This window comes from Arachis hypogaea, chromosome 3, assembly GCF_003086295.3.
Source record: "Arachis hypogaea cultivar Tifrunner chromosome 3, arahy.Tifrunner.gnm2.J5K5, whole genome shotgun sequence".
In the NCBI taxonomy this organism is placed as follows: Eukaryota; Viridiplantae; Streptophyta; class Magnoliopsida; order Fabales; family Fabaceae; genus Arachis; species Arachis hypogaea.
In genome coordinates, this window is record NC_092038.1 from 135,364,521 (window position 1) to 135,392,369 (window position 27,849).

The following is a 27,849-nucleotide window of genomic DNA, read 5'->3' on the forward strand; positions in this document are numbered from 1 at the left end:
TTAAAATTTTATTTTATTTTTTATGAAAAATTATTAACTTTATTTTTTTTTTTTTACTGAAATATATATTCCACCTTCAGAATTGTATATCAATTTTTAATTTCCGTGTGTCAAGAAAAATTGAATAGAACCTTTTGTGTTTAAAGACATGCAAGACTTAGTCAAATAATAACATGATTTTCTTAAATATGTTAGATAACTAAAAGCTTATAAAAGATACTGCAGACAATAAAACTACAAAAACGAAAATATGGGCACTTTAAATTTCAATAATTAACTTCACTAAACCTGAAAAAGCAATGAGTGATTCCATAAAGAATTTTAACATTCAAAAAGTGGAGTTCCATTAATCATATACTATAAAACTAAACTTAGAATTGATGACTAATTAATATTAAAATAAAATAATAAAAAGATAAGAATTACAAGTTGTATGTGAATGTAATTTGACCTATTCGTTGTGTCAATATCATATATTAAATTAATATAACTTAAAAGCTTGCTTGTAGTTGGACTTCACTGGTGAGGATAAACTCGAATAAATGCCGTAGAAGTCCAAACATTGTCCATAGATTCCAAAACTTGAAAGAAGCAAGATAAAGCTACCCAACATTATTATCTTTTTCTCCGTTTTTCCCTTTTATATTAGCTAGCTTCCATAGCTTTTTCAATTTCCTTTTGCCTTTAGTTGCAAAGCAGCACTGTCTAATTATATTAATAGATTGTTAAAGCAAAACATGTATTTATTTACTTACTTTATTATTTTATTTCAGGTTCGTTCTAGTGCAAAACCTGTAATGATTAAAAAACTCTTAAACATTAAAAATTAAATAAAAAATAATCAATCGTCAAATAAATTCTACTTTTGTTACCAGAAAAAAAATACAAATGCTTATGTGATAACTTACATAGTGTCAGGTCACTTTTATCGATTTTTTAAATTATTTTTGTAAGTATTTAAATGTTTTTTTGTTAAATTTAAAGTTGAATAGGTGTAGATATAATTAAATGTGAGTGAGAGAAGATGAGAAGCAAGAAAGAGATATTTGATATGAAGGGCAGGAGGCCACAAATAATTTACATGCATGCACATGTTGGGGTAAGGGGACCCAATTATATTTGATATCATGTGGTGCCATTTAATTACTTATGTCCCACCCTTTCGGCCTTCCATTGATCCACTTTTCTGTTTGTTCTTCACTTTGCACTCTTATAAGCAAGGGCCTATATATGTTTCTCTTTGTACCCTAAGATAGCTATGTCTGCCAAAAACATATCCTATTTTTCGGCTTCATCAATTGCTTCATCAATTGCCAAAAACATGCCTATCTTTCATTGCTTCAAGTACTTCCAATCAACCACTCAATTCAAATATTTATTATATTCTTTTATAAATTCTAAAATGACATTTAAATTCATTCATCTAGAAATATATTCTAAGTTGCAAATAATATTTTTTTGAAAAATTGTCACGTGTAACACAAATATTTGTGTTTTACTATTTTTAATCATTAATCTTTGTTATAAAATATATACATAATTGAAATTAATGAATAAGGTTACTGAATATTTTTTAAACACTTAAAAATTTTCAATCTTTTATCAAATTATCTAAGTATATCCTTACATTATTGATATGAGTGTACGAAATTGATGAATTAATAAAATGATTATTTATACATTATATATTATTTGATATTTAATTTTTGATATAGATGAATTAAATTACTTATGGCAGGGTACGGTTATGCATGGGCGTTGATTAAGCTTGAATTTGGTTGAAATAAATAAGTTGTGGGATTTCAATAATGATTATGTCAAAAAAAGCAGCTTCATTTATTTGTGGCCAGAACATTCTTAAATCAATTCTGAGAGAAGAGTAATATGAATGAAGTGGACAATTATAGCTATATAGGTTAGGGTAGGCTCTATACAATTAATGTGTAAATTTCGATTGTTAAAATTTGTATTAGGTAGTGTATGCAATCCCGCTAGGAACCCACCAACAATAAGTCAATAAATATATTTAAATTACACTTTAGATTAATTAATTGTTATTAATTATTTATTATTTAAATTTTATTTTTTTAAAATATAAAATTAATAATTATTAATTACGTCTTTTTATTTTAATTTATCTTTTATTATTTATTATGCAAAATTCTAATTTCTTTTTTTAAAAAATAAAACGTCCAAATTCCAAAAAAAATCACTAAAATATAAGATAAAAAATAATCTAAATTCTAAGAAAAAAAAGCATATAAAATATAGGAAAAAATCATCCAAATCTTAAGAAAAATAATCATCCAAAACTAATAAAAAAAATCGTCGGAAATTTAGGAAAAAGAAATATAAAAAACTAGTTAAAAGAATCATTCAAAACCAAATAGAAGAGGAGAAGAAGAAGAGTCGTAGGGTGACCGGCAACGACATCTTGGACGGTGTTGCATGTACGGTGAAAGACCCATGGTGGCAAATTGCGAGGAGGAAGCCACGAAAACCGCGCATCTCGAGTGGAGGAGTCGCCATGGATTGGAGTAGTTGATCGCGCATCGCGAATAGGGGACCGACGGTGGTTGCGTCGCACCGGATGGGGGCCACAGCGTCGACGAAAGAAGGACGGCGACGGGACACGTGGAAGAGGCTGCACAGCGCGACGAAAGACGTGACAGTGGTTAATGGGCGGCGGCTTCGAAAATGCATGGAGACGGGGGGTTGTGGAGGGAAAGTTTTGACTTTTTCCAAATGAATGAAAAGGGATTAGGTTTTTTATGGGTTGTTTTTATTGTGTATTATAAATGTTATTAGCATAAATGTAGAAAATTTTTTTTTGAATTTTGAATTTTTATTTTTAAATTTTTATTTATTTATAAAATTTAAATTATAATAGAGTTGCCTTATGTTGGCTTGTAGGGGAGTTGTTTCCCTATACTTTTTCATAATGTAATTCTGAACTAATGCGGGTTAGTTAAAGCAAGGTTTTGAGTTTGAGACCTTGTAAATACTACAACAACAACAAAGTCTTGTCCCACTAGGTAGAGTCGGCTACATGAATCAAACAATGCCATTGAGCTCTGTCATGTATCATGTCTACAGAAAAATCGTTGACATGTAAATCTCGTTTGACCACCTCATGGATGGTCTTCTTAGCTCTTCCTCTGCCTCTCACCCCTTGTCCATCTTCCATCTCATCCACCCTCTTGACTAAGTGTTCTGTCGGTCTTCTTTCTACATGTCCAAACCACCTAAGATGCGATTCTACCATTTTTTTCACAATGGGTGCTACTCTAACTCTCTTTCTTATATCCCCGTTCCTTATTTTAATCCAATCGCGTATAACTATTCATTCATCTCAACATCTTCATATCTGCCACACTCAACTTATGTTCGTGCTCTCATTTGGCCTTCCAACACTCCGTACCATAAAGTATAGCTGGTCTTATAGTAGTGTGATAGAATTTACCTTTAAGTTTTAAAGATACTTTTTTGTCACATATAAAATTAGATACACTTCGCTATTTTAATCAACCTACTTGAATCTTATAATTTACATCCTGTTCAATCTTTTCATTATCCTATACGATGCACCAAAGGTTTTGAGTTCGAGACCTTGTAAATACAACTACATATATTGTATTCTAAAACTCACCCATCATAATCAAATTAAATGTTCAATTGGATAAGTATTTCAGGACATCCATATGTTTAATACGTAGTGTGTATTTCACTATATATTTTGGATAATTTTTAGACCAATTTATAGGTGTGTAGTAGTGCTTGTGGCATGCATTGTAATAAATTAATTGTGAGCAGTGCGTCCGTACAGTCACTGAAATTGTTGTCCAATTAATATAATCAATTTGCTACAATGCAACAACTCTACAATTATGGGAGGGAAGTACAATCCTTAGTAGTATTAAAATTAAAAAGGCAGCTTTAAACATTTCTCGCTGAAAATAATGTGAAGTGCACCACCTTTATTGACATATATCTAAAAAAGAAAAAGACAAGCAAGAAGTCTATACAACTTTTGGTAATTTGGAGCATAGCAACATATAATTGGTTGATTGATAGTGCGAATGCAATAGGATAATATTAATTCAAAAATGTTATTCTTATATCAAAATTAGCTACTAAAATTAATTAATATATTTATATATAAATATATGTGTGAGTTTAATTTATTTTTAATATATATTTATATTTTAATATATATTTTATATTAATAATTCATTTTAATAACTAATATTAATATATACATAACATAATCGATATTAATTTCATCGAAGGGAAAAAGATCAGAAGAAAATAATTATACTAGAGTATACATTAAAGTCGAACATCAACATACAGTGGATTATTCTAAAAAGGACATATGATACAAGAAGAATCATGTTTATATACCATTTAATTAATTATCAAATTAATTATTATATATTTATATATTATTTTATATATTTTGAATATATATTTTATATTTTAATATATATTTTATATAAATAATTTATTTTATAGTTAATTTTATATGTACATAATTAAAATAGGATTTTAATCCAAATACCCATAAAACGTTTCAGATACAAATTAAACATGCATTTTGTGTCCTATAATAATAAGATTTTAAAAATCAAATAAGTAGAATTAGAGGTTTAAAAATTTAAAAATTTAATCAAATAAAAAGAATATTTTTTATTTTATTATTTTAAACCAATTAACCAAAAAAAATATTTTACCAATTCAATCGATTAATCGATTATTTGATTGATTTTTCTAGTTTTTTGATCAATTTGTTGCCAACAAATTTTTTATCTGAATCAGATTATTTTAGTGATGGTTTTTCGGTTACTCCAATTGAACCGATCAATTCGGTCTGGTCCCAGAAATATATATAATAGAATAGTTTCTATTAACTACTAAGTTGAAAATGTAATATTCTCTAAATGAATAAATAAAAAAAAATGATGTTGTTTTAATTTTTAAACAAGAGTTAAGCGATTCAGATGTGTAAAGATAAATATCTTTTGTTTTCCACCGTATATTTTAAGTTTTTAACTCGATATGTTAAGCATTAATCAAGAATAAATCCCTTGCATATTAAAGCTTCATCATTAAAGACTAACCACTAGAATACTAAGCCAACCCAAGTTTTCCTTTTTATTCATACAACTTACACTCTACTAGGGGTGGAAAAAGATCAGGCGGCCTGCCAGGGGCCTGCAGCCTGGCCTGTGTTTGGCCTGGCCTGACCTGGCCTGTTATAAAATAGGTACAGGCCCAAGTTCTTTTAAAAGCTTTAATATATTAATAGGCCAGACCCAGGCTTACTAATTAGCCTTATAGGCCTGTCAGACCTGTCTGGGCCTGTTAAAATATAATTAAATATATAAATAATTATTTATTATTAATAAAATTATGAGATATTTTAAATTTATTATATTTTATTATAAATATTTTTGTATATTTTAAATATGTTAAAAGTTTAAAATTTTTTATAAATATTAAATATATGACATATTACATATAACTATTTTTATTAAAAAATAATTTTTTTAAATAATATTTTTATTTTTGTAAAAAAAAATTAGCAGGCCTTTTAACAGGTTTCAGGCCAGGCCAGGCTGAATAACAGGCCAGACCTAGTACTTTATAAAGAGCCTATAACAGGTTGCAGGCCAGGCTCAGGCCAATCAACTGTATGACAGGCCAGGCCTGTTAAGAGCAAAGCCTGGCCTGACCTGGCCTGTTTCCACCCCTACACTCTACTTAAAGGTTCTTAATTCACTGTTTTCATTGAGACTCGAATCCTGGGATGTGGTCTATGAGACTTACATATTTATACTAGCTTCGGATCCACACCACACTAAGCCAAGTTCATTAAATATCTTTTATTTTATCAAAGTTAAATATTTTTCATTGAGTTAATAGTCAAATTAATCCATAAATTTAAATTCGTTTCTAAAATATTTTTTTTAATCAAATTGATCATTCAAAGATTACGAAATAATCATATTTGTCCTTCAGTTATTCCATTCACAATTTTCGTCAACAATTAAGAATGTAAAATGTTAACTGATAGCATACATGACACATAACATGTTCAATTGTGTTTACGAAAATCTATCAATTTAGTCACTAGGTCACATTTAGAATAGGATTTTTGTAATTGAAAAAAATAACTAAATTGATAAATTTTCATAAATATATTTGGTTAATATCCAATTAGACATATCATGTATTATATATGTTATCAACTAACGTTTTACAACATTAATCTTTGAAAAAAATTGTTAATCGAATGACTGAAGGACAAATATGATTAATTCGTAATCTCTGAAGGACTAATTTAATTAAAAAAAATTAAAAAATGTCTTATTTTTAAGGACTAATTTAATTATTAATCATCTTTTATCACTTGTTTTTAATTTTTTATATTTTCTTTTTTTTTTTCCTTTTTGGTAATGACTTGTTTTATGTTTTCGGTCAACCATACTGTCACAGTTCTAAATATGGGCCAAACCTCTAATATCTGGGCTCAAGCCCTTTTTCAATATCGGCTTCCATTTATTGATAAACAATTAACACTTTTACCAAAAGTCGCTATTGACCCAAATCTTTAATATTGCGTCTAACAAGTAACAACAAATATTTGTTGTTTTTACCAAAAAAAAAAAAAAACAAATATTTGTTGTTTAAAATAAAAACAGCAACTAATATTTATAGTTGTAGTCTTGTAGAATCCTTTTCAATATTGTGCCACATGCTAGATTGTTATAATCCATAAGCTGATTTCTCTCTCTTTTTTTTTTTGGGTAAGGACTAGGGATAAACTGATTTCTTTAATTTGAAGCACTATAGTGCTAGAGGAATGGTTCATGGAGATCGCACATTGTTGAATTTGGAAGATTTATCTTTTTTTTTGTTAGACAACGGAGCTTAAAAGCCCAAGAAAACTACCAGAAGGCTACTCGGGGCATAAAAACCCTAACCTTGGCCCAGGATTTTTTTATAAATTAAAGAAATTATTATTTCCAAACAAAAAATAAAACAATATTATTTACCAAAATAGAATTTTTTTTTTTTTGGGATATTGCATCCAATTCACCAAATGAGTAGACGAACTGTGTTCGCCCAGTAATTAGATAATTGCTCCTCAACCGTGGCGAATTAGTTACAGCCCAACTTGATATAATTTGGTACAATTTGAAATGTATTGATATATTTTTAATTTTTAATTAATTTAATTTTATTTAAATAATCTAAAATTTTAAAATTATTAAATTTTGAATTAAAATTTAAATAAATAAAAATTTAAATTAATAATTAAATTTATTTTGATAAAAATAAATATACTCGTATTATTGTATTTTTATGATTAATTATATTAATTTGATTTTAAAAAAAATAATTGTTTAAAACCGTTAATTTTAAATTAAAAAATAAATATCCTTGTATTATTTTTAAATTATAAATTTTAATTTAAAAATTTAAAATTAATACAAGTATTTTTTTTTAAATTATTAATTTAAAACAATACGGATACGTTTATTTAAATAAAAAATTAAAATAATATAAGTATGTTTATTTAAATTTAGTAATTTAAAATTTAAAAATAATACTAGTTTTCTTATTTTTAAATTTAAATTTAACTATTTCAAACATTTATTTCTTCCAAAACCGAATAAACATAATTAATTTTACGAGAATAATGATATGAGTATCAAATTATATCAAATTGGGTTGTAGATCATATTATTTGTCTTATCACTAGGAAATAAAAATACTGTTTGTATATTAAAATCAACTACTAAAATTAGTTAATAATATATTCTATATAAATATATGTGTGATTTAATTTATTTTTAATATATATTTATATTTTAACATATATTTTATACTAATAACTAATTATAATATACACTCAGCATAGTTGACCGAGAAAACTACTTGAAGAGTAGTTTGCCTATTCAAGTATTCATTCATTGGGCGAATTACATGTAATATCCAAAATAAAATCGTATAGTAATAAATAATATTGTTTTATTTTCTTTTTGAAAATAATAATTTTTTATGATATAAATAATAATTTTTTTTAATTTGTAAAAACAAAACCCCCTTGGCCCACGTCCTAATAGATTTCTTCGCAATTGGACTGATGGCCCACAACCGTGGCCCTTTTAGTTCTTACAACCCCAAGAAATTCAGGATTTTATGGTCTATCATTCTATAACTTTTGGAACTGTTTTTGTTCAAAGAAAATTGGACTGCGCATGTATATTAATCAGAAATGAGTCTAATACAAACCTCACACCATCTGTTGAAAAATTCTTATTTGCTATTAAAAGAATTTTTTATAATTAAGAATGTCTGGAACACAAGAATACTTATAAGTAATACGGATATTCTCTCATTTCACGTGCTACCTTTCATTCTTGGCTACATTTTAAAAATAACTTGCACACGTAAGCAACTTTTTCAAATGTCTTGAAACATATATTTTCTATTTCGAAAACAAAACTCATGAATTGTAGAATTGATTTCCATCCCTCACATGACAGTCCACATTCTGCGCTAACTGGCTTTACCTATATATATAATAATCGTCATGGTCTCATGAAATATAGCCAAATTTGTTTGGCAGAATATGACAGTGAGGGATGGTGATAGGATTCAATTTATCTCATACCCGGAAACAAATAGCTAATCATCTTTGCCCTTCAAATAAATATCTACTAATCATGCACGTTTAATCTTATATTTTCGGTTAAAACTGCCTCAGAAAGTGGAACACTTAGTGCGTTGGTGGTGATTGGTGTTGCATAAGAGACAAACAGACTCAAAATGTGAATTTTCATCTACGCATAAGATTTCACGGTGACACTCCTTAAAACAGTTAACATGAATGTGTCACTTCCCCCAACAACCAAGCTACTTTTCTTGTGCCAATGAATAATAGTTCAAATAGCAGTCTTCACATACTCAATTAAGAGAGGTTGTGGGTTCGAGTCTCATATCTTTTGTTAAAAAAAATAAAAAAAAGCTACTTTTCTTGTCTCAAAAATATATAAAAAAAAATTCACGGAATTCTTCTTTTTGAGAGACAAAAGACTAATTCTTTGCTAATAAGGTATTGCATGAACAAAACAAAATTCAATCCTGTCATTTATTTAAGCCTGAGACCACCAAAAAAGAAACTCTTTGATCAACACACAAAAAATAAAACAACAAATAACAACCCCATGTCATGTGAGTGGCATGAATCATGATCCTTAATAAAGATTTGATGAGAGAGAGAGAGAGAGAGAGGTTGATGATGTGCGTTGAACAGTTTTCCCCATCTTGAATGCACATTTGGGAATCAGTTGCTGAATTTGTGCCTGAGTTATTGCAATGGCAGGGCCATGAGAAAACGATGTTCCAAACACAGTTCCCATTCCCAAACCCCCAACCCTCTTTATTTTCTTTTTTAGCTATCCTCATCAATTTCATCATCATACCCCAAAATAGTCCAAGAAATCCTCTTTTATGTAGCGACAAACTTAAACAACCATTCCCTCAACCCAAACTAGAAACACACATCTTTCAAACGAAAATAACTCCCCCCAGCTATCTACATTATTCCACACCCTAAATAATTGTTTTAGTTAGTACCTTCCTTTCTTTAACTATTCTCTGTACAATGCCCCCAAGACACATTTAATAACACAAATAATGATCCCCATTAACAATGAATTAAAATGAAAATGAAATTGAACTATATAGAGGTAGGGGAAGAGGGCGTAGGGGGGGGTCCTCATGTGAGTCAGAAATGAAAATCACAAGAGAGAAAAGGTTTGATATATGTTAATAAGAGAAGTGACGCAATGGGGTACACAGTCACCAAACTGAAGCAAAGTATCCTTTCTGTTTACCTCGAATGGCTTCTAAGCAAATGTTGGACCACACCTATATTGAGAATCCTCCGCTGGAAATAAAGGCTTGCAGCTTTTTTTTTCTTTTTTTTCTTTTTTTTTTGGGTTCTAAATTTCTAATAAATATAAAAAGAAACTTTGGTTTCATTCATGTTGTGGCTCCTACTCCAAGGAAGTCAATAAATAACGGAGTCTCTGGGATTGTTGTTGGGGGGTCACTGGCTTCTTCATGATCTCTGTGTTGTTGTTCTGCCATGGATGATAGTGAAGGATCACTGCCTAGCACCTGTGCTACTGTGGTGCTTGAATTTGATGAGAAGCTGTAAAAATTCTTGTTATGGTTGTTGTTTTGATGCTGTTGCACTGATGGCATCATCATCATCATATACTGATGATTAGGATAACGAGTGTAGTAAGCATGATTATTATTATGTGCTTGCTGCTGATTATAATGATGATGATGATTACTTCCATAATAATACTCTCCTCCTACCATCTCACTGTTACTACTACTATTATTATTGCCTCTACCTCCTGCATTAGTTAATTCAACAATCAAATATTAACTTGGTTGAAGTAGCTAGTGTGAGAGATAGAGGAACAGAAAAGACACATACCAGAGAAGAAATTGAAGGTGGAAGAAGAAGAGGAAGCAACAGCAGCATAAGGCTTATTATTGGCACCAAAGTCAAGAACACCACCATGAAACGGTAGTGATGAGAAGCCAGCCACAAAACAGTGTGGTGGTGGTGATGATTCTGATGATACATTATTATTATTATTATGATTATTATTATGGTCAATTCTTCTGTAAAAGTTGTTTGATTGTGTGAGCCTTCTTCTCCTATAAGCACTGGATTGTTCCCTATACTTTCTAGCCATAATAACATGCCAATGATTTTTAACAGCGTTATCGGTTCTTCCAGGGAACAACCTTGCAATCATGGCCCATTTGTTGCCATAAATCCTATGAGCCTGCATCAGCCTCTCTTCCTCTTCTTCACTGAAAGCTCTCCTCGTTATTCTCGGGTCAAGCTGGTTGAACCATCTCAGTCTACAACTCTTCCCTTCAATTCACAAAACAACAAACGTCTTCAATAATAATATTATAATATCATGTTACATGTATATCTATCTATCTCTATATATATATACCTGATCTTCCTTCTAGCTTTTCAGCTATGAGGTTCCAGTTCTGAGGGCCATAAAGAGCAACAAGCTCCTTCAGTTTTGAATCTTCTGCTGGTCTCCAGTGACCTCTTGCACAAAGCTTTGACTGTCCGCTACTACTCTCTCCCTCTTTATTATTAGGGTTGTTATTATTGTTGTTGTTGTTGTTGTTATTGTTTTCTCCAATAACCCCATTATCTTCGCTGCTATCAGAACCTTTTGTAGTACCCTCCACAAGATCACTGTTGTGAGTGGGGTGCTCCTCAAAGGGGAAGCCCCAGCTGGGTGCGGAGGGGGTGAGAGTGTAGTTGGAGCAAAGAGAAAGAGAAGCCATGTCTTCATAAACCATCCCCATTGAATTACTGGTATTTTGCTGTGATGAGGAAGAGTATATAAAGGTAGATGGGCATGAGTTCATACTAGTGTATAAGGAAAGCACTCAAAGGGTTTTTGACATGACAGGCAGTAGTGAATGAAGAAGAAGAAGAAGAAGAAGATAGAAGAAGGAAAGTAAATTAAACAACTGAAAACAGCAAAAGTACTTTCCAAGTTTTGGAGGGTTTTTCAAACACATACCCACACGGATTCTTCAGAGTTCAAGAAAGAGATGAAGTAGTTAAGAAAAAGAGAAGAGAGTGAAGGATATAGACACAGATGGATGTGTGATTTTTCTTTTAAAACCAGTTGCTGTCATTATGTTAGTATTTATTCATTCTCTCCCTTTTAACAAATCATCACACAACTTCTCTCTCTTCTCACACGTGTGAGAGTGAGAGTGCTAACTTGAGCTTGTGCACCATCAGGGGCACCTTTCTTGTCATGCATCAATATTCAATATTTTACAAGATTACTATATTATAGACTAGATTAAATTAAAGAATTAAAGTTACTTAAAATATATTGATTTAATGTAAGGAAGTATAATTGAGGAGGTAAGGTGGTAGTTGCAAGAGAAGAGAAGAGGGGGAGGTAGGGTAGTAAATGATGGTATGATATGATATGATAGCAATTTTGATGTCTCTCTATCTGTCCAAGTCACAATCAGGATCAGTGTAGCATGCAGCAAGTGTATGTGAATGTGTTTGTGTCATGTTGATGTTTGTATTAACTTAACTGGACGCACTTGTTTCTTTAACCTTGGTTTCAGTTGATGAGTTAACCGACTGAAGTCGACCCAACAACTAAACACTTTGGGTAACTAATTACTCCATCCATCTCACTCCTCTTCCTCCCTTCTCTAACTAATTTTAACAGCTCCCAAACTACAATTCTCTTTCTCTCATTAATGCTTTCTCTAATTATATTCATGCTTTTTTCTCTTATTCTTCAATGCAATTGCACTGTTCACTTCTTTTTATTTTTTTAAAATCTGCTGTCACACAAAAAATTATTTGCCGAACGGATTCTTAAACATACAATATATATATAAGATATGCCTATATAAAATAATAAATATAAAAGATAAAAATATGAGTTTAGTGAATATATAAATTTTATGTCTTCTCATCATATATTGAATACGTAAAATATAAGTTTAATTTTTCGGTGTCCTAATAAAATAATTTATACATATAATCTCTCAATCACATTCTCTTTTTATAACCATTTACAAAGTAAGTAGTATAGAATTATTGCTATTAACGATGTGCAAATCTTATTTGAAAAAAAAAAACACATAGTAAAAAGAAAAAATATAGATATAAACAATGGTTTTTTTTTTTTCTTTTTTTCGGTAAAAAGTTATGTCAATAATATTCTTAATATTAGATTAAATAAAATATGAATAGATTTTGACGTTAACAAGAAGGCATGATATATACAATTATAGCCTTCACTAACTGCAATTAATTAACATAACAGTGAGCTTGAAAGAGCCGTTAAATGTTTAAATAGTTGGGGACTTGCTAGTTGCTACACTTAGTTGATTGAATTCCTAAATCCTATATATTCATTCCATCGTAGCTGATTTGTACTGATTTTAGATCTTGGAAGATTATTTTGTCCTTTACTCCTTTTTATGCGCCTTATTGCTTTCATTTTTCCATCGTGGCCAAACAGCATGATAGTAGCAATGTATATATTCCACTTCAATTTCATGGTTTTTATGTACTTGCGGAAATTAAGTCCAAACTTATTGATAAGGCACTGCCACTAATTAATTATCAAACAAAAATTTGGCCAACTGAACTATTATTCCGTGCGTTTTAGAATAACCAAATAAATAAAGACATTCCCCTATACCATGGACTTACGTACAATTACTATAATACCTTGGCTAATTATCCAAACTAGCTCCTTAAGTATTTATTTGGTCCATTGGTTTTGATTTAATAATATTTTAATAAAAAAACCTTGTTGCTGCTACTGCTACTACTACTACTAATAATAATAATAATAATAATAATAATAATAATAATAATAATAATAATAATAATAATAATTACTCTATGTATATTAAAAATTAATTATCAGATCAAACAATATATATTTAGGTATATATATATATATATATGTATAAATTCACACTTTTTTAATTAAATAATTAATTAAATTTTTTTATAATAATATTCAAAATATATATTTTTATAACTGATTGTTAATTGATTTTTTGTGTGCAACAACAACAATAATAATAATAATAGATACTAGCTAGTTTCTCACATTCTTGTACAACAAATAATTTAGTAAGTAACAGTTGTTGGTAAGTTATAAAAATTAGTTAACTTGGAATTAAACAAATAAAAAGTAATGTATACATGAGATAACATTACAAATAAAGAATATGTAATTTTTTTTTTTTTTTGAGCTGCTGTAACATATTAATATCATAATTCTAAAACGATGGGTGTTTTACATTAAATTAATATATATATTTCATTCTCAACTTTAGGGAACACGATAAACTTGGCCAAAATATAAATGTACGAGAGATTAGACAGGCTGTGTATAGCTAATTTTGGCACCAAATTAAGTAAATCAAGTAGCTACTAAGCTAGTAGTAATTCAGGCAGGCCAGGCTAGATTAGCTATATATGTTATAGTAGTTTAATTAATTTAGGCATTTAATTACTAGTACATGAATCAGTTGCAAAATATATTGAGTGATTGTAGAGTTGGATAATTAAATAGTGATGAGAAATGAACGTCAAAAACGTCTCATTAGTATGTTGCATTGCATCACCATTTTCCAAAAGTCAGCTGCCAGGCCTACATATAATTAATGTATCTGATCAGCAAAGTAAGAATTCCAAGGAAGACATCTGCACATTCTAAATTTCTAACCTAACTGAATCGCAAGAACCCCAATCCAGCAAGAAATTTGAAAACAAGATGTTGAACAAGAGGGTAAAGGGCATGTTCCTATGTATACTTGCTATCTTGGTCTCTCATTATTACTAATTAATTCATATAAAGTTATTGTGTAATGCTTTTACATCTTTTAAATAAGGGAAAAAAATAAAACAAACTGTGGAGTTAATATCTTTTCATTTTTGTCTCTGATGAAGGTTGGGAAAACCCAATTGCAGACGTTTCATTTATTTCTGTCACAGTGACACAGGAATGTACGGCACATCAATATCTGTTACGTGAAATCAGTACACCACTGCTCACTTAATAATAATATAAACATCATATAATTAAATTTTTTATATTTTCCCTTCATTTTTAATATTTTTTTTATTTTATTCAATGTGTTTAATAATTAATGATAAATATAAAATTAATTATGAGTGAAAAAATAAAATTAATCAAAATACTAGATATTTTAAAATTAAATATTAGGAACAGAAAATTTTTATTTTTTTTAAATATTAGACAACACAAAAAGAAAGAATGTTGTCAGTTAATTAATTAGTATTTATTTAAAATTGAATTTAAAATTCAATTTTAAAATATATTTTTTATATATAACATTATATTAATTCACGATTTAGGATATGAGAGATGTTTCTATAAAGACGCGTAAAACGTCTTTTTGTCCACATTATTATTAGAAGGAAACTCTGAGACTCTCAGTAAACTAGGACCTGCTATATGTCCAAAATAATAATAATAATAAATCTTTCTTATAATTCATTTTCTTTCGTTTTTTTTATTTCTAAGAATATTGTTAAGATTAATACTTATTATCATTAATGAGTAAAAAATTAAAGTTTTCCTTATTAAATGAATTATAAATACAGAGAAAATTGTAACAATTGAATTCATTTGATGAAATGTTGTGTAACTAGTATTCTTAAGGTACTTAGAATTGAGAATTATGCAAGTAAGGAATTACTATGTATTGGTATAGTATTGAGAATTGAGAAGAGAATGGGAAGAGAGAAAAGTGGAGTATTAGGTGAGGGATTGCAATGGGAGGGTCCTAGGCAATTGAATAGCCATAGGCAAGGTTGCATTATTCATTCTGCCACCACTTTACACAACAAGTCGATCAAGAGTTGATGAAAGATTGATGGAGATATACGTAGTGGGAGGTTATAGTACTGTTTTATGCTATTATTAGTAAGTTGCATATATGTTCATGTGAGCAAGATTTGTGAGATTTTGTTTCGTTCATGAAATCATCTTACATTGGGAACCTGCGAGACCAACATATATCCTACTAGGATTGCACTATTTATTTTAGCTTCCTGTTTTTGGATTGCATTCTGACGTAAACCCCATAAATGAAAGATTAGGACATGCTTTCTTTCTAATTGCACCTTCAACAATTTATTGTTATCAAAAGAGTAGTATAGTGTAATTGAAGAAGGAAGTTTATTATATGATTCCAAGGAAGATGAGATGGATTAGTTAGAAATTAAGGACAAAAATGTTTTTTGGGGCAGTTGGGGAGACAAGTGATTAAACCTTTCCAAATCCCAAAGGACCCTTATGTTATTCATATATTCTCATTCTCATATAAATAAAGACAAAAGGGGTTACTTGGTTTCCAACTTGTGAGACCAAACGGAAAGAGATTGAACCATCATCAATACGTGTGTAGTATGTGGTGGATTGACAGCTGAATTTTTTGCAGCACCTTGCAGTAAGCGTGGGGATCCCTAGAATATACTATTATTTTTTCTTTCTTCAAAATTCAAAAAAATTATATTAATAAAAAGAGAGAAAAATTAAGATGACATATTATAAATAAGTCAAGTCTGGAGGGACTTCTTTTTTTTTAAAAAAAACATAGATTATCAATAAAGTTACAAGAAAATCAAAGAATTTTTAAAATAGTTAAAATTAAATTATGTAAGACTTTTTGTCAGGTATTCTGCCACGTATTAAGATTTGTAAGGGGTTTACACCATTTTCTCAATGTCACTTATCAGGTAAACATTTTCGTAATTTCCTTTAACTCAAAGTAAATGATTATCTTTACATTTAAAATACAACCAATTCACTTCTATTAAATTAGTTCACATCTAAAAGAATGATTTCATTTCATTAATGAGTCCATTTGGTTTCCTTCGTTTGACCCAATATATATATAGAGAGGATCTCTCATGCTCTTTTTCTTACCAGATTTGAATCTTATTAGACTCTAATTAGTAATAATCATGCTTTAAAAATACATAATATTTTTTTTATTTTTAGGTAAGATAAAGTATATTCTTAATTCTTAATATTTGTCAAAAGATTTTAAATTATCTTTAGCATTTAATTTATATAATTTTTGTATTTATTATTTAATATTTTAAAATACAAATAATTTTATCATTATCTTCAAATTATTAAGTTTCTTCCCAAACATCCTCTACTCACACCCAAAGACAAAGCTACATACATAAAAAGAGGGACAATGACCCCTCTAATTTTAATTTTTTATATATAAATTATATATAAATTTTAATTTAGTCCTCTTTTAGAATTTTATTTTAGTCTTATTTTATTGTGTAAATATTTTTGGCTTTTCTCTAATATTTTATCTAGCTCTGTCCCTGCTCACACCTCTCCCACTCGTTGAAATTATGCTGATACTTTTATAAACTTCAGATATTTTAATTTTCATAAGTTTAGAAATAATCTAACCTAAATTTAGGCGGGTCCTAGTCCTACTGATCGTATATATTCCTCTCCCACCATACAAATCTTTCTGTTTTTACCTATGCTCAAACAAATCAAACACACTGCACAGATGGTTGGATTTTCATTTGATTTAGGGTAAATACGAAAAACAATAAAAAAAAATAATAATTAATTAAAATAAATTTTAAAATTTTGAGATATATTAGTTAATTTAATTATTTTTTTTTTTGGTCGTCCCATTAACATGACGGTTTTAATTTAATGATTTGATAAAAACGTTTTTGAATTTTTTCCCTATCCTCTAGTAGGAAGCAGAGAGTGTCCTTATTATAGAGTTGTTTGCACATGCAGTGCTGAGCCATGGTCTGCATTGTCATGGGCCTACTCAAAAACCATTATTGTCACTTAACTGCTTCCAACCTACTTAGGATCCCCTCTATTGTCCCATGGTCCCTTTGTCCTTGCTTTGCTTTGTATCCGATAGAGCACTCTACCCTCCCATCCATGCCCCCCTTCTTTCATTCATAACTCAATAGTGCAACACTACAAATTTTTAACCAAATAGTACTTACTAGTAACCCTGATCGATCGGTCTCTATCTACCAAATTCATTTTTCTTTTATTTATGCAATCATGTTTTAAAAAAAATATTAAATAAATAGATAACAAAGTTCAGTTTGTTAGTTATGCTGATCCTGTGTATTCAATTATTCACATCATCAGGACAATAATACAGCATTTTTATTCACCCCAGATAAACCCCCTTGGACAGGTACAATTATTATTTCCTTTGGAAAAAATTAAAAAAAAAACACTCAGCAACTACCAAAATTCTTGAATGGATGGCAAATTCGTTATTTAGAAATACTATCTACACACTAAAATCAGTCACTATATATTTATATATAAATATACGTATAATTTAATTTATATTTTTAATATATATTTTATACTAATAAATTGATTTTAATATACACTTAATATAATTATCTATTATTATACAATAGCATTATTATTATTCATTTTGTTGTAGTTAGTCCTGGTTTGTTAAAGTTGTTAAGTCTAGTTACTATTAGCACGTCATGCGTGAAGAATAAATGTTTACAATGAAAATTTCCATTAATTGTTCCAATTTAATGAATTAAATGAAGTTACAAAATTTTCTTACATATATACATAGGCAATGACCAAACTAATAATTAATGATGACCAGACTTTTTGTACTACATACAAAGATAGATTACTGTGGTTTGTGGTGTGTGGGGGTGACTATGCAACTACAGCTACTACTACTACTACTTATCACATCAAATGCATACATATCTAGTTAATTAATTTTCGAAGCCAAGAAAACCAAATATTTGTTGACCTTGAGAGGCTAGTAGGTGGCAAAATTGGGAACATGTCTTGAATTTGTGTAAACATAATAACATGTATGAAGAGAGAGAATGGAGATTTTGATAGTGAGCGTTGCTTGTAGAGAAGGAATAATGCATGGAAGTAGGGCATATATTAGTAGTAGAATAGGGAACACAACACAAAAGTACAGGGAGTGGTGTGAGATATTGATGTGGGTTTTGAGTGAGTGTGTGTTGGAGTGAACATACAAAAACACAAATTGAGAAACATGCTTTGTGGAAATGCATGACCCAACCAAGAAAGAAAGAAGACGGTGTCAACTAAAAGGGCCAGATGGAAGCCAGAAGGGCATAAATGAAAATCAGAACCTTGGGGCAATGGGCCCACAATATTGATGGTACGGTTGATCCATAAGATTCTGTTGGGGCTGTTCCCTTCCAAGTACTTCAATTTCTTTTCTCCAATCACTCTAAATTATTAAGGATCAGAATATATAACAATTATTTTTAGACATCATTTTAATGAAAAAAATCAAATCATAAATTTTTACGGCATGTAAGATATTGATCATTGAACTAAATACTAAATTGTACATTTCTTTAATTTAGATCCCAAATTAGTGTAGTTATTATTACACACTTGTCTATAATGAATTTTATATTATTAACTATAAATGAGTTAGATATCGAGGGTTTATGAAGTCAGTTAAGTTCGTCTTGACTGAGGAAGCACACAATTGTGTGTCCATATTATAAACTAAGGTTTAATTTATTAACATTTCATTCTAATGATTTTGTTTTAATTTTTTTTAAGTAGTTTGTTGAAGTTCTTGAAGCATTTCTTACTTTTAAATTCATCATCTGAAAATTCATTATGAAATGTTGAATCCGTAATTTTTTTTTTAATGAAAAACACATCTCTTAACCACTTCCTTCTAGTAGTTCTAAATTCACATTCACTGAACCATTAAAAAAATATACTGATTTGGCTCTGGTTGAGAGAAAAAAAATGAAGAGAGTGAGAGAAATATATATATGATAATGTTAGAAGACTATTAAAATTTATTATTTTTGACTAATAATTAATTAATAATATTTAAAATATGAGTTAAAAATATATTATTAGATTGTTAGACTAAAGAAATTAGACTGATAGTTAAAAATATTTGTCAAAAATAATAAATTCTACTTATTTCTGAACTTTTTTCATATATATATATATAGAGAGAGATAAATGCGTACATATTGTTAACTAACTTGCTAATTATTAAGCAGTTCAACTAACTAACAGATTGATAACGAACTAACTAACTCCTATTAACTTATTGGTTCAGCTACTGCTACTTATTATTTCAGCAATTGGTATTAGGATTATGTTGTTTGAGATTAAGTAGTATCTACTAATTGATAATTGAAAGTGAAATTTTAAAAATTGAAATGATCCGCATTTAAAAGGATTAACATTTTTTTTATCTTGAATAGCCGACGAGTTCTCCTCCCTTGGATCTAAATATAGAAACTGATAGTGAAGATGCATCTCATCTTCTCTGGCTTACATAATAATTAAACTCGAAACTTCTCTAATAGAGTTTTGGTTTACCTGAACTTTGTTATAAAAAAAAAAGTCTAATTAAAGAAAATTATTGTTGATTTATTTATTTTTAAAATCTGAATACTTAAATAATGTTCAATTCTAGCTCTCATAAACAAGTATAGAGATGACAATTAATAATTAAGTTTCTTCATTAATCTTCGTTAAATAATAATGTTAACACACATTCTCACACATAGTTTATTACTAATTACTAGATTTATGGATGAAATGCCTATGGTTTTGTGAGCATGTATAATTTATACAACAATTATAGTTGAGTATGAAATGCTAGCTAAAAAATTCTTTATGAGGATTAAGGATGGCAAAATTCTCCGAGATGCGAGGATTTCTGTGGAGATTGCTTTGAATGGAGATTTAATAGTGGAAAATTTTTTTCGCGGAAATGGGGACGGAGGACAAAATTCTCTCGAGACAGGCGTAGAGACCCGAGCGGGGATCCCCACCCTATCCCCGCTAATCTCCAAAACCTAAAACATATATATATATAGAAACTCAAAACTCCTAATCATCATTTGCATAACCCTTCTTCACTTCAGAGATCCCTAACGCTGTCCATACTCTATATTCCATCCAACCTCTCTACAGCCACTCCCTCGCCACTCTCCCTTCTCACCGCATCGTCGCACCTCACCGTGCGTGCCATCACCCTCACCGCGTCGTGCTTTCTATTTGCGGCGTTTCGTTCCGTAACTCTGTCTTCGTGTCCATTTTTTCCTTTGTTGTCGCATCTCCTACCTCGTCTACTACTCTGTCCTTTGGCTTGCCATTATGTCCCCGCACTGGGTCATTTCAAAAGAAGTTACCATCTTGTCGTTTAGACTTTTTGTATAAAATCTTACTGTTTTGTATAGGATGGATACTTGCAACTCTATTCATATGAAAATTAATAATTAGTTAGAACTATCAGATAGATGAGAAATGGGGTCCCTGCGGGGAATGAAGCCCCGTGAAAAATAGGGATGGAGAGCAATATTCCCCCACGGCAGGGAACGGAAATGGGGACGGGGAGCAAATCTAAGAGTGGGGATGAGAAGTAGGGAGGCATCTCCCTACCTCGTTGACATCCCTAATGAGGATCATGTTGAAACCAATGTTATAAACCCGAACCGAATTAGTCAATTCGACTAAAAAATTAACGATCCAGACTTCTATCCAATTGATTTTATATTCTAGTCGTTTGAGTTTGAAAATTGATTAAATCGAAAAATCGGGTAAGAATCAATGTGGAGTGTGTACACAATTAATCATTGACGCACGAATTTGGAAAATTTAATAAAAATAAGCACCTCATTTAACAATTGAGAAATTCTAGGGGTCAGTACTTTTATTATAATCTGGCCAGCACTTAACCATCAAAAGAAAAGTGAGTAATCACACACCATTAAAAACACTGATGATGGTTAATTGATGACTACAAATCACAAAATTCGCTGTCTTCCTAGCACTCTTCTTAACAATTTTCATGATAATTAATGTTGGATGTGTAAATTTTTTGGTGCTTAAAGTCAGATATCATGACTTAGAAATGACGTATTAATTTTTACTTAATCATGCGAGATATAAATACAGTAGCAGACACTAACATTCGCAGTATGTAGAATTTTCAATGTCTTAAAAGGAATTTGAGATGAGTATTCAGAAGAATAGTCCTGCGACTCCTTAATCCCTTAGGACTTTATTTTTCTTTTTTGCTTAATTGTTTTAAATTTTTAGTGTAAAAAAAAAACTTGCAATCACTAAGCCAAACTACTTTTTGTCAGGTGTGATTTCTTTTAATATATAACACATACGAAATTAAATTATATTTTTAAAATTATATTTATTAATTATAATTTAAACTATTCAATTCATGATCCATCAATTAAATCAATTACATAGTAATTTAACATTTTGATCGGATTGATTATTGATTCAGATCCGAGAACTTGGGGGAAACATACACTTCCCAAAACACCACAAGTGGTCTTTGAATTTCTTTTATTTCTCTCTTTTATTTATTTATTTTTGTGTCATTAAGTTGAAGTTCTTTTAAATATAAAGCATATTATGCTACTAATAAGCCTTGGGCAAAATATGCTCAAATATCGTGCAAGTATAGACTACAGAATTCAGAGAAAAGATTGATTCTTTGCACTTTGCAAGGTAACTGGCTAACTGCACTGGACAGGAGAGTCTTAAATATGAAAGCCTGTGTCTATTACTCCTGCTTTAGCCATGTAAAACGGTAAAAGAACCGTACAACTTACACAAATATATAGGAAGATGTAGAGTATTCAAATTTAAAAAACAGTTAAAAAAAATTACACCACGAACACCCTAGAGTCACAGTGTTTAGAACTTAAAAGAGTCAAACTTGTTGGACTGTATGTACTTCAAGGCTATAAAGACTAGAGCATAGGTAGGGATAATGTAACAGCTAATAAACCATGCCCTTAGGCCATGCCACGGGTGGTGAATTTTTTAAATTATTTTCTTTACATCACTCTTACATCATTTCATCTAAGTAGAAAATAACCGGTGAAAAAAAAACATTCTCTTTCTTTAATTATTTTCCATTGGGATCAATTTTGGAGGGGGAAGATTGGGAAATGAATGTGACGAGGGAGTAAAAAGCAAAAAATAAAATAAAATTTTCACATCTTAATAATCATGGGTGAGGACAGGCACATACAGAAGAGTGTAAATGCGTATATAGACTATAAAGAAATTATTTATTGCAAATAAAGAGAAGAGATTTCATTTTGGACAGTAGAAATCATTTTGTTCAACATGGTCTAGTCAGCTCTGTGGACCAAATGCATTAACCACAAAGAGTTGTTTGCATTTAGGAATAGTGACAATATATAGTATTCTAAGAACAAAATATAAATGGTGCTACCAATCTAACTTCTTACATAAAGCTGCAGGAATATTTACTGTGATGAGGCAACAGTCTCGGAAATGCAGCAATTCAAAGGGGAAATTATGAAGGTTAATTCCATATCCTTGTCTCTTTTTTATTATTTTTGAAAATTGTTTAAAATTAAATAGGTCTATAAAAAATATATATTTATATGACATCAAAATATAATAACGTGAAGAAATTTTTAGAAATTCATTTAACATGACTAATATTACTTATATCTAAGGTAAATTAGACGACCTTATATAAGATCTTTAATTCTTCATCACTAAAACTAGTCTTTATAATATAATTTTTATAAGATTATTTTATATTTGATGTTGGATAACTAACTTTTTCATTTATGATAGCTAGCTTTTGGTTTTGCTAACTAATGTAAAAAAAAATAATAACATAAAGTTAAACTTTCAAAAATTAATGTGATAATATATTGCGATACAAATCTTTGACTAAGGATTAGAACAGTTAAAATGAGTCATAAAAAAAAAAAAAAACCGTTAAAATGGGTCAAATTTATCGGATCAGTCCGTTTACCTATTTAAATGAGCGAACTTTGCTTTTAAAATTAAGCTCGTTTAATTTTCAGGCTAAACGGGTTGAACCCGATTAACTCAAAAAAATGACGGATTAAACGGACTAGCTCGCGAGCTAAACGGGTGGCTCGTATAAAGTTTTTTTTTTTACATTTTTTTCAAAAAAGTAGCACTTTTAGCCGGCATTTCTTCTGATTTGACTCAAAAATCGGACCCATTAACTAAAAAATATTGTTTGTTTAAGATTTTTGACTTAAAAGTGATATTTTTTTACCAAAATATGTTTTAAAAAAATAAATAAACTGACCCGTTTAACCCATCAGACTGATTATAAACAATACGAACTAAAAACTTATGGTTCATGAATAAAATAAACTTAAATAGTCCAGCCCATTTAACCCACAGACTTAACGGATCAGACTTAAATGGGCTGGACTAACCCGTTCAATAACCTTACATACATATTACAATTTTTTAAGTTATATAATAACTTCCCATAAGAAGTATTGCACATGCATGTGGATTATGGATCACACAGAAAGGACAATTTATAAACCCAAATGGTCAATTCAAACATGGGGCAGCCAGAATATGAAAATCTAGAGCTGAGATTGCAGTGTGTGAGTGTATCATCATGTGTGATGAGAGAGCCAAAATAATAAAATAATATTTTTTATGTTAATAATTAATTTTTTATAAAATATTTAAAATAACAAATATTAAAAACAAAAAAAAAATATTTTGGCAAACCAGAAATTAGAATATTCTATTCCTTTACTAGGTTTCATAATTACGTATACACTTATTGGTGTATGTTACTGACTTTTCGTGAATAATTGTATTTATCCCAAAAAAGGGATGAAATATAAAAAGGTTATGATGCCACATATAGTTAGATATAACAATACTTTTGTCAATTCTACAGTGCATATTATTTAATTTTAAATTTTTATTTATTTTATTTTTAAAGAAATTAAGCGATACTTTTTAGACATATCTTGAGAATCCTCTAATAGTAAAGCATAAAGACAGGGTGTTTTAGAGTGTCATAACTCATAACACAGCCTAACCGGCAGTAACACATACATTAATTACTACTGAATGATATATAAAAGAAAGAAAAGAAAAATAAAATAAAAGAAGGTGGACAGAAAAGAAGCAAAAAAGTAGATGACCTCATTGTTGGAGATTGAATTCCAATTCCAATATATGGTTGGTCTCAGTTTCCCATGGATGGATGTGAACAAGTCGTAAGAAATGGTTGTTTTGAGAGGCACAGTGAAAGGGTTGTTTGATGCTTAAATATGCTTTTTACACAAATTTGGACTCTTTCTCTGTCTCACACTGTCGTTTCTCTCTGACTCAATAGTGGTACTGTGTACCAAAATGCATGAAACATCAAAAGAAAGAAAAAGATACATAACAAGCATAGCAAATGCCATATTGTGTATCTGATCATCAGGGACTTGCATTGTGTGTTTTCTATACAGTCATTGTAAGTGCTGAGAAGTTATGTAACTGCATGGGATGACCACACACACACCAACACACAAAGGACACACCTCCTTTCATTTTCTATCACATTTCTTCTAGGAAAAGTATATGGAACCAAAATCTGACCAGCAAAAAAGTAAACAAAATCGTTTAATTAAAATCACTTTTTGAATAATATGTTTGAAAATCGCTTATGAGATCACGGATCACAAACCAAAACCCAATTTTTTATGGAACCCAAACATATTTTGGCTGATTTTTGACTGATATGCTTTTGGTTCCCTAATTGTTCTCTTTCTTTTATTATCTCATATTTTTCAATCATTCCTTCCTTTTATTATTTTTCACAAAATTAATCTTCTTTTTTTTTTTTCCCATTTCAGCTTTAACTACAACATGCAATACTAGGATTTATCTGTGCAGCTTCATATTTTCAATTAAATCTTGTAATAATTTAATTACGAAAACATACAATGCATAAATATAGAGTTACGAATGATTTAATGAATTTGAAAAAGGTTAAGAGTGTGGATAAAGTAAACTAGTGTATTCGCATAGTTATGTAGTTAGTACTTAGTAGTGACTTATTAAGTAGTCATTATTATTATTTAGTGGATATAGTATGTTGACGTGTCAATTGTTGTATTTAATACAAAAGTTAAGTGAAGTTTATTATCAATCATTTCATCACATGTATTCTAAAAGGTGGAAACTCAAGTGCAGTCGACCTCAGGTTAAGTTGATAGTTGAGAGTCGTTAGATGAAAATTTAATCAAATCAGTTAAATAATCTAACAGTTTTCGGTTATTAATTTCACATGAAGTCGACTGCACCTGAGTTTTCACCATTTTAAAAACAGAAATGCATTTCTAGATAATTAAGTATTTTTATTTTAACTAAATTTAATAAAGTCAAATTTATATTAGTGCAATTATATTATTGTTATTGTTTTTGTTTTTTGTTTTTTTCGATCTCTATTTTCATTATCATCTCATAATTATTGTTATTATTACCATATCTTTTATCATTGTCTCTTTTTTTTTCCTCCTCCTATTATTTTATTATCATTATCACTATTATCAATATTATCATCTTTTTCTTCTTTTAGTTCAGTATCATATAATTAATTTAAGGATAATAAAAGTGACAACAAAAAATTTTGATTAATGACACAAAAAACCGTACCTGTTAAAAATAACATCAAAGTTTTTGATAAATAACACAAAAAATCTTTAAAGAACTACAGATTCAAAATTTTAACTCACTCAACTAACAAAATATATTTAAATTTGTTTTAGAATAACAAAAATACAATATTATAAATGATACAAAAATAGTTAGACCTCTTATATATGAATTCAATATTACTCAATTAAGTCAATAATAAAAAAAAATTGGTTAAGAAATTTTATTTGTGACGATTAAAAAATTTCAGTATCAAAATTAAAAAAACTTCGTGTATCACAGTTAACAAATTTCAGTGTTATTTTACTAATAAATTTTACAAAATTCAAAATTTTCATTCCTCTTTCTCTTCTTTTTCATTATCATATTCTTTTTTTCTTATTTCACATTCTCATAATTCTTCTTGTTTCACCTTTTTAACAAGAACTTGTGTTATGGTTAAGAAATTTCGGTGTCAAAATTAAGAGACTTTATGTGTCATAATTAAAATTTTTCAATGTTATTTCTAATAAATTTTGCACAATTCAAAACTCTCCTTCCTCGTCTTCTTCTTTCACATTCTCATCATTTTTCTTATTTCACCATCTTAATAAGATCCTGGGTCACGATTAAGAAATTTCAATGTCAAAATTAAAAAATTTCATCTGTCATAATTAAAAATTTTCGATGTTACTTTTTTGGATAAATCCTGCTCAATTTAAAACTATTCATCCTTCTCCTCTGCTTCTTCATATCATCATTTTTTTATCTTTTTCTTTTTGTTTTACCTTCTTAATGAAAATAAAAATAAGAAAAATAGAATAAAAAACCAAATAAAGAAGAGAAAATAAAAATATTGTAATAACCAGAAAGAAAAGGAGAAGGATCGGAAAAGAAACGAAAAAATACAGCAAACAACAACAATAACAAAAAAGTAACGATAAAGAAAAAACACTAAAAAAAAATATAAAGAAAAAGAAATGTGTAATTCATGTATACGTTGCATAAATGAATTTATTAGGTTTAAACTAATTTAGTTGGACTTTGTTGATAATGACGCTTGAATGTGTAATGAAACCCTTCTAAAAATTAGTCACCAATTTGTTATTCTATAAAATAGAGGGTACCTGTTATATTCCTCCAATGTTCTTTCATATTTTGAATTAAAATATTAATCTTTCAAAAATTATAATAGTTAACATATAATTAGACATAATAAAAACATGTTCATTTTATTATCAATTTTTACCTAACCTTTGTGTGTTATTATTCATGTAGGCAAATTCTATTTTCCAGTCTTTATTATATATGGCTCCAACAATCATTGAGAAAGACAATTCATGGAGGACGGTTTCTTGTTTGAATAATAGTGATGCGGCGTTGGAAGGTGGAAGTGGTGGTGATTGTTGCATCAGATGAGGCAGATTATGTCGGAGTGAGTCAAAGGAGAGGTTGAAAGAGCTCATGAATGCTTACATACATGACCATGGAGGTTAATTACATCAGAAGACCTCACAAAGACTCACATAACTGTTATGGTATTTTTGAAGAAAATCAAATTAATGACTATGGACGACATAGACAAAGATAAAATATTTTGTTATAAATTATGATAAAGATATACAACAGGTGATTATAATTTCACCTAAATCATAATCTCTAATGAGATATAAAAAAAAATCAAGCA

General features: G+C 29.3%; 1 protein-coding gene across 1 annotated transcript; it reads right to left on the reverse strand.

Moving 5' to 3' along the window:
* Positions 1-9,127: 9,127 nt before the first annotated feature.
* LOC112735566 (uncharacterized) lies at positions 9,128-12,042 on the reverse strand. Its single transcript, XM_025785095.3, has 3 exons — positions 11,064-12,042; positions 10,526-10,975; positions 9,128-10,442 (listed from the first exon to the last, which is right to left on the reverse strand). Exons 1-3 carry the CDS (start codon positions 11,494-11,496, stop codon positions 10,057-10,059), a joined length of 1,269 nt encoding a protein of 422 aa, XP_025640880.2. The 5' UTR covers positions 11,497-12,042; the 3' UTR covers positions 9,128-10,056.
* Between the last annotated feature and the right edge of the window lie 15,807 nt (positions 12,043-27,849).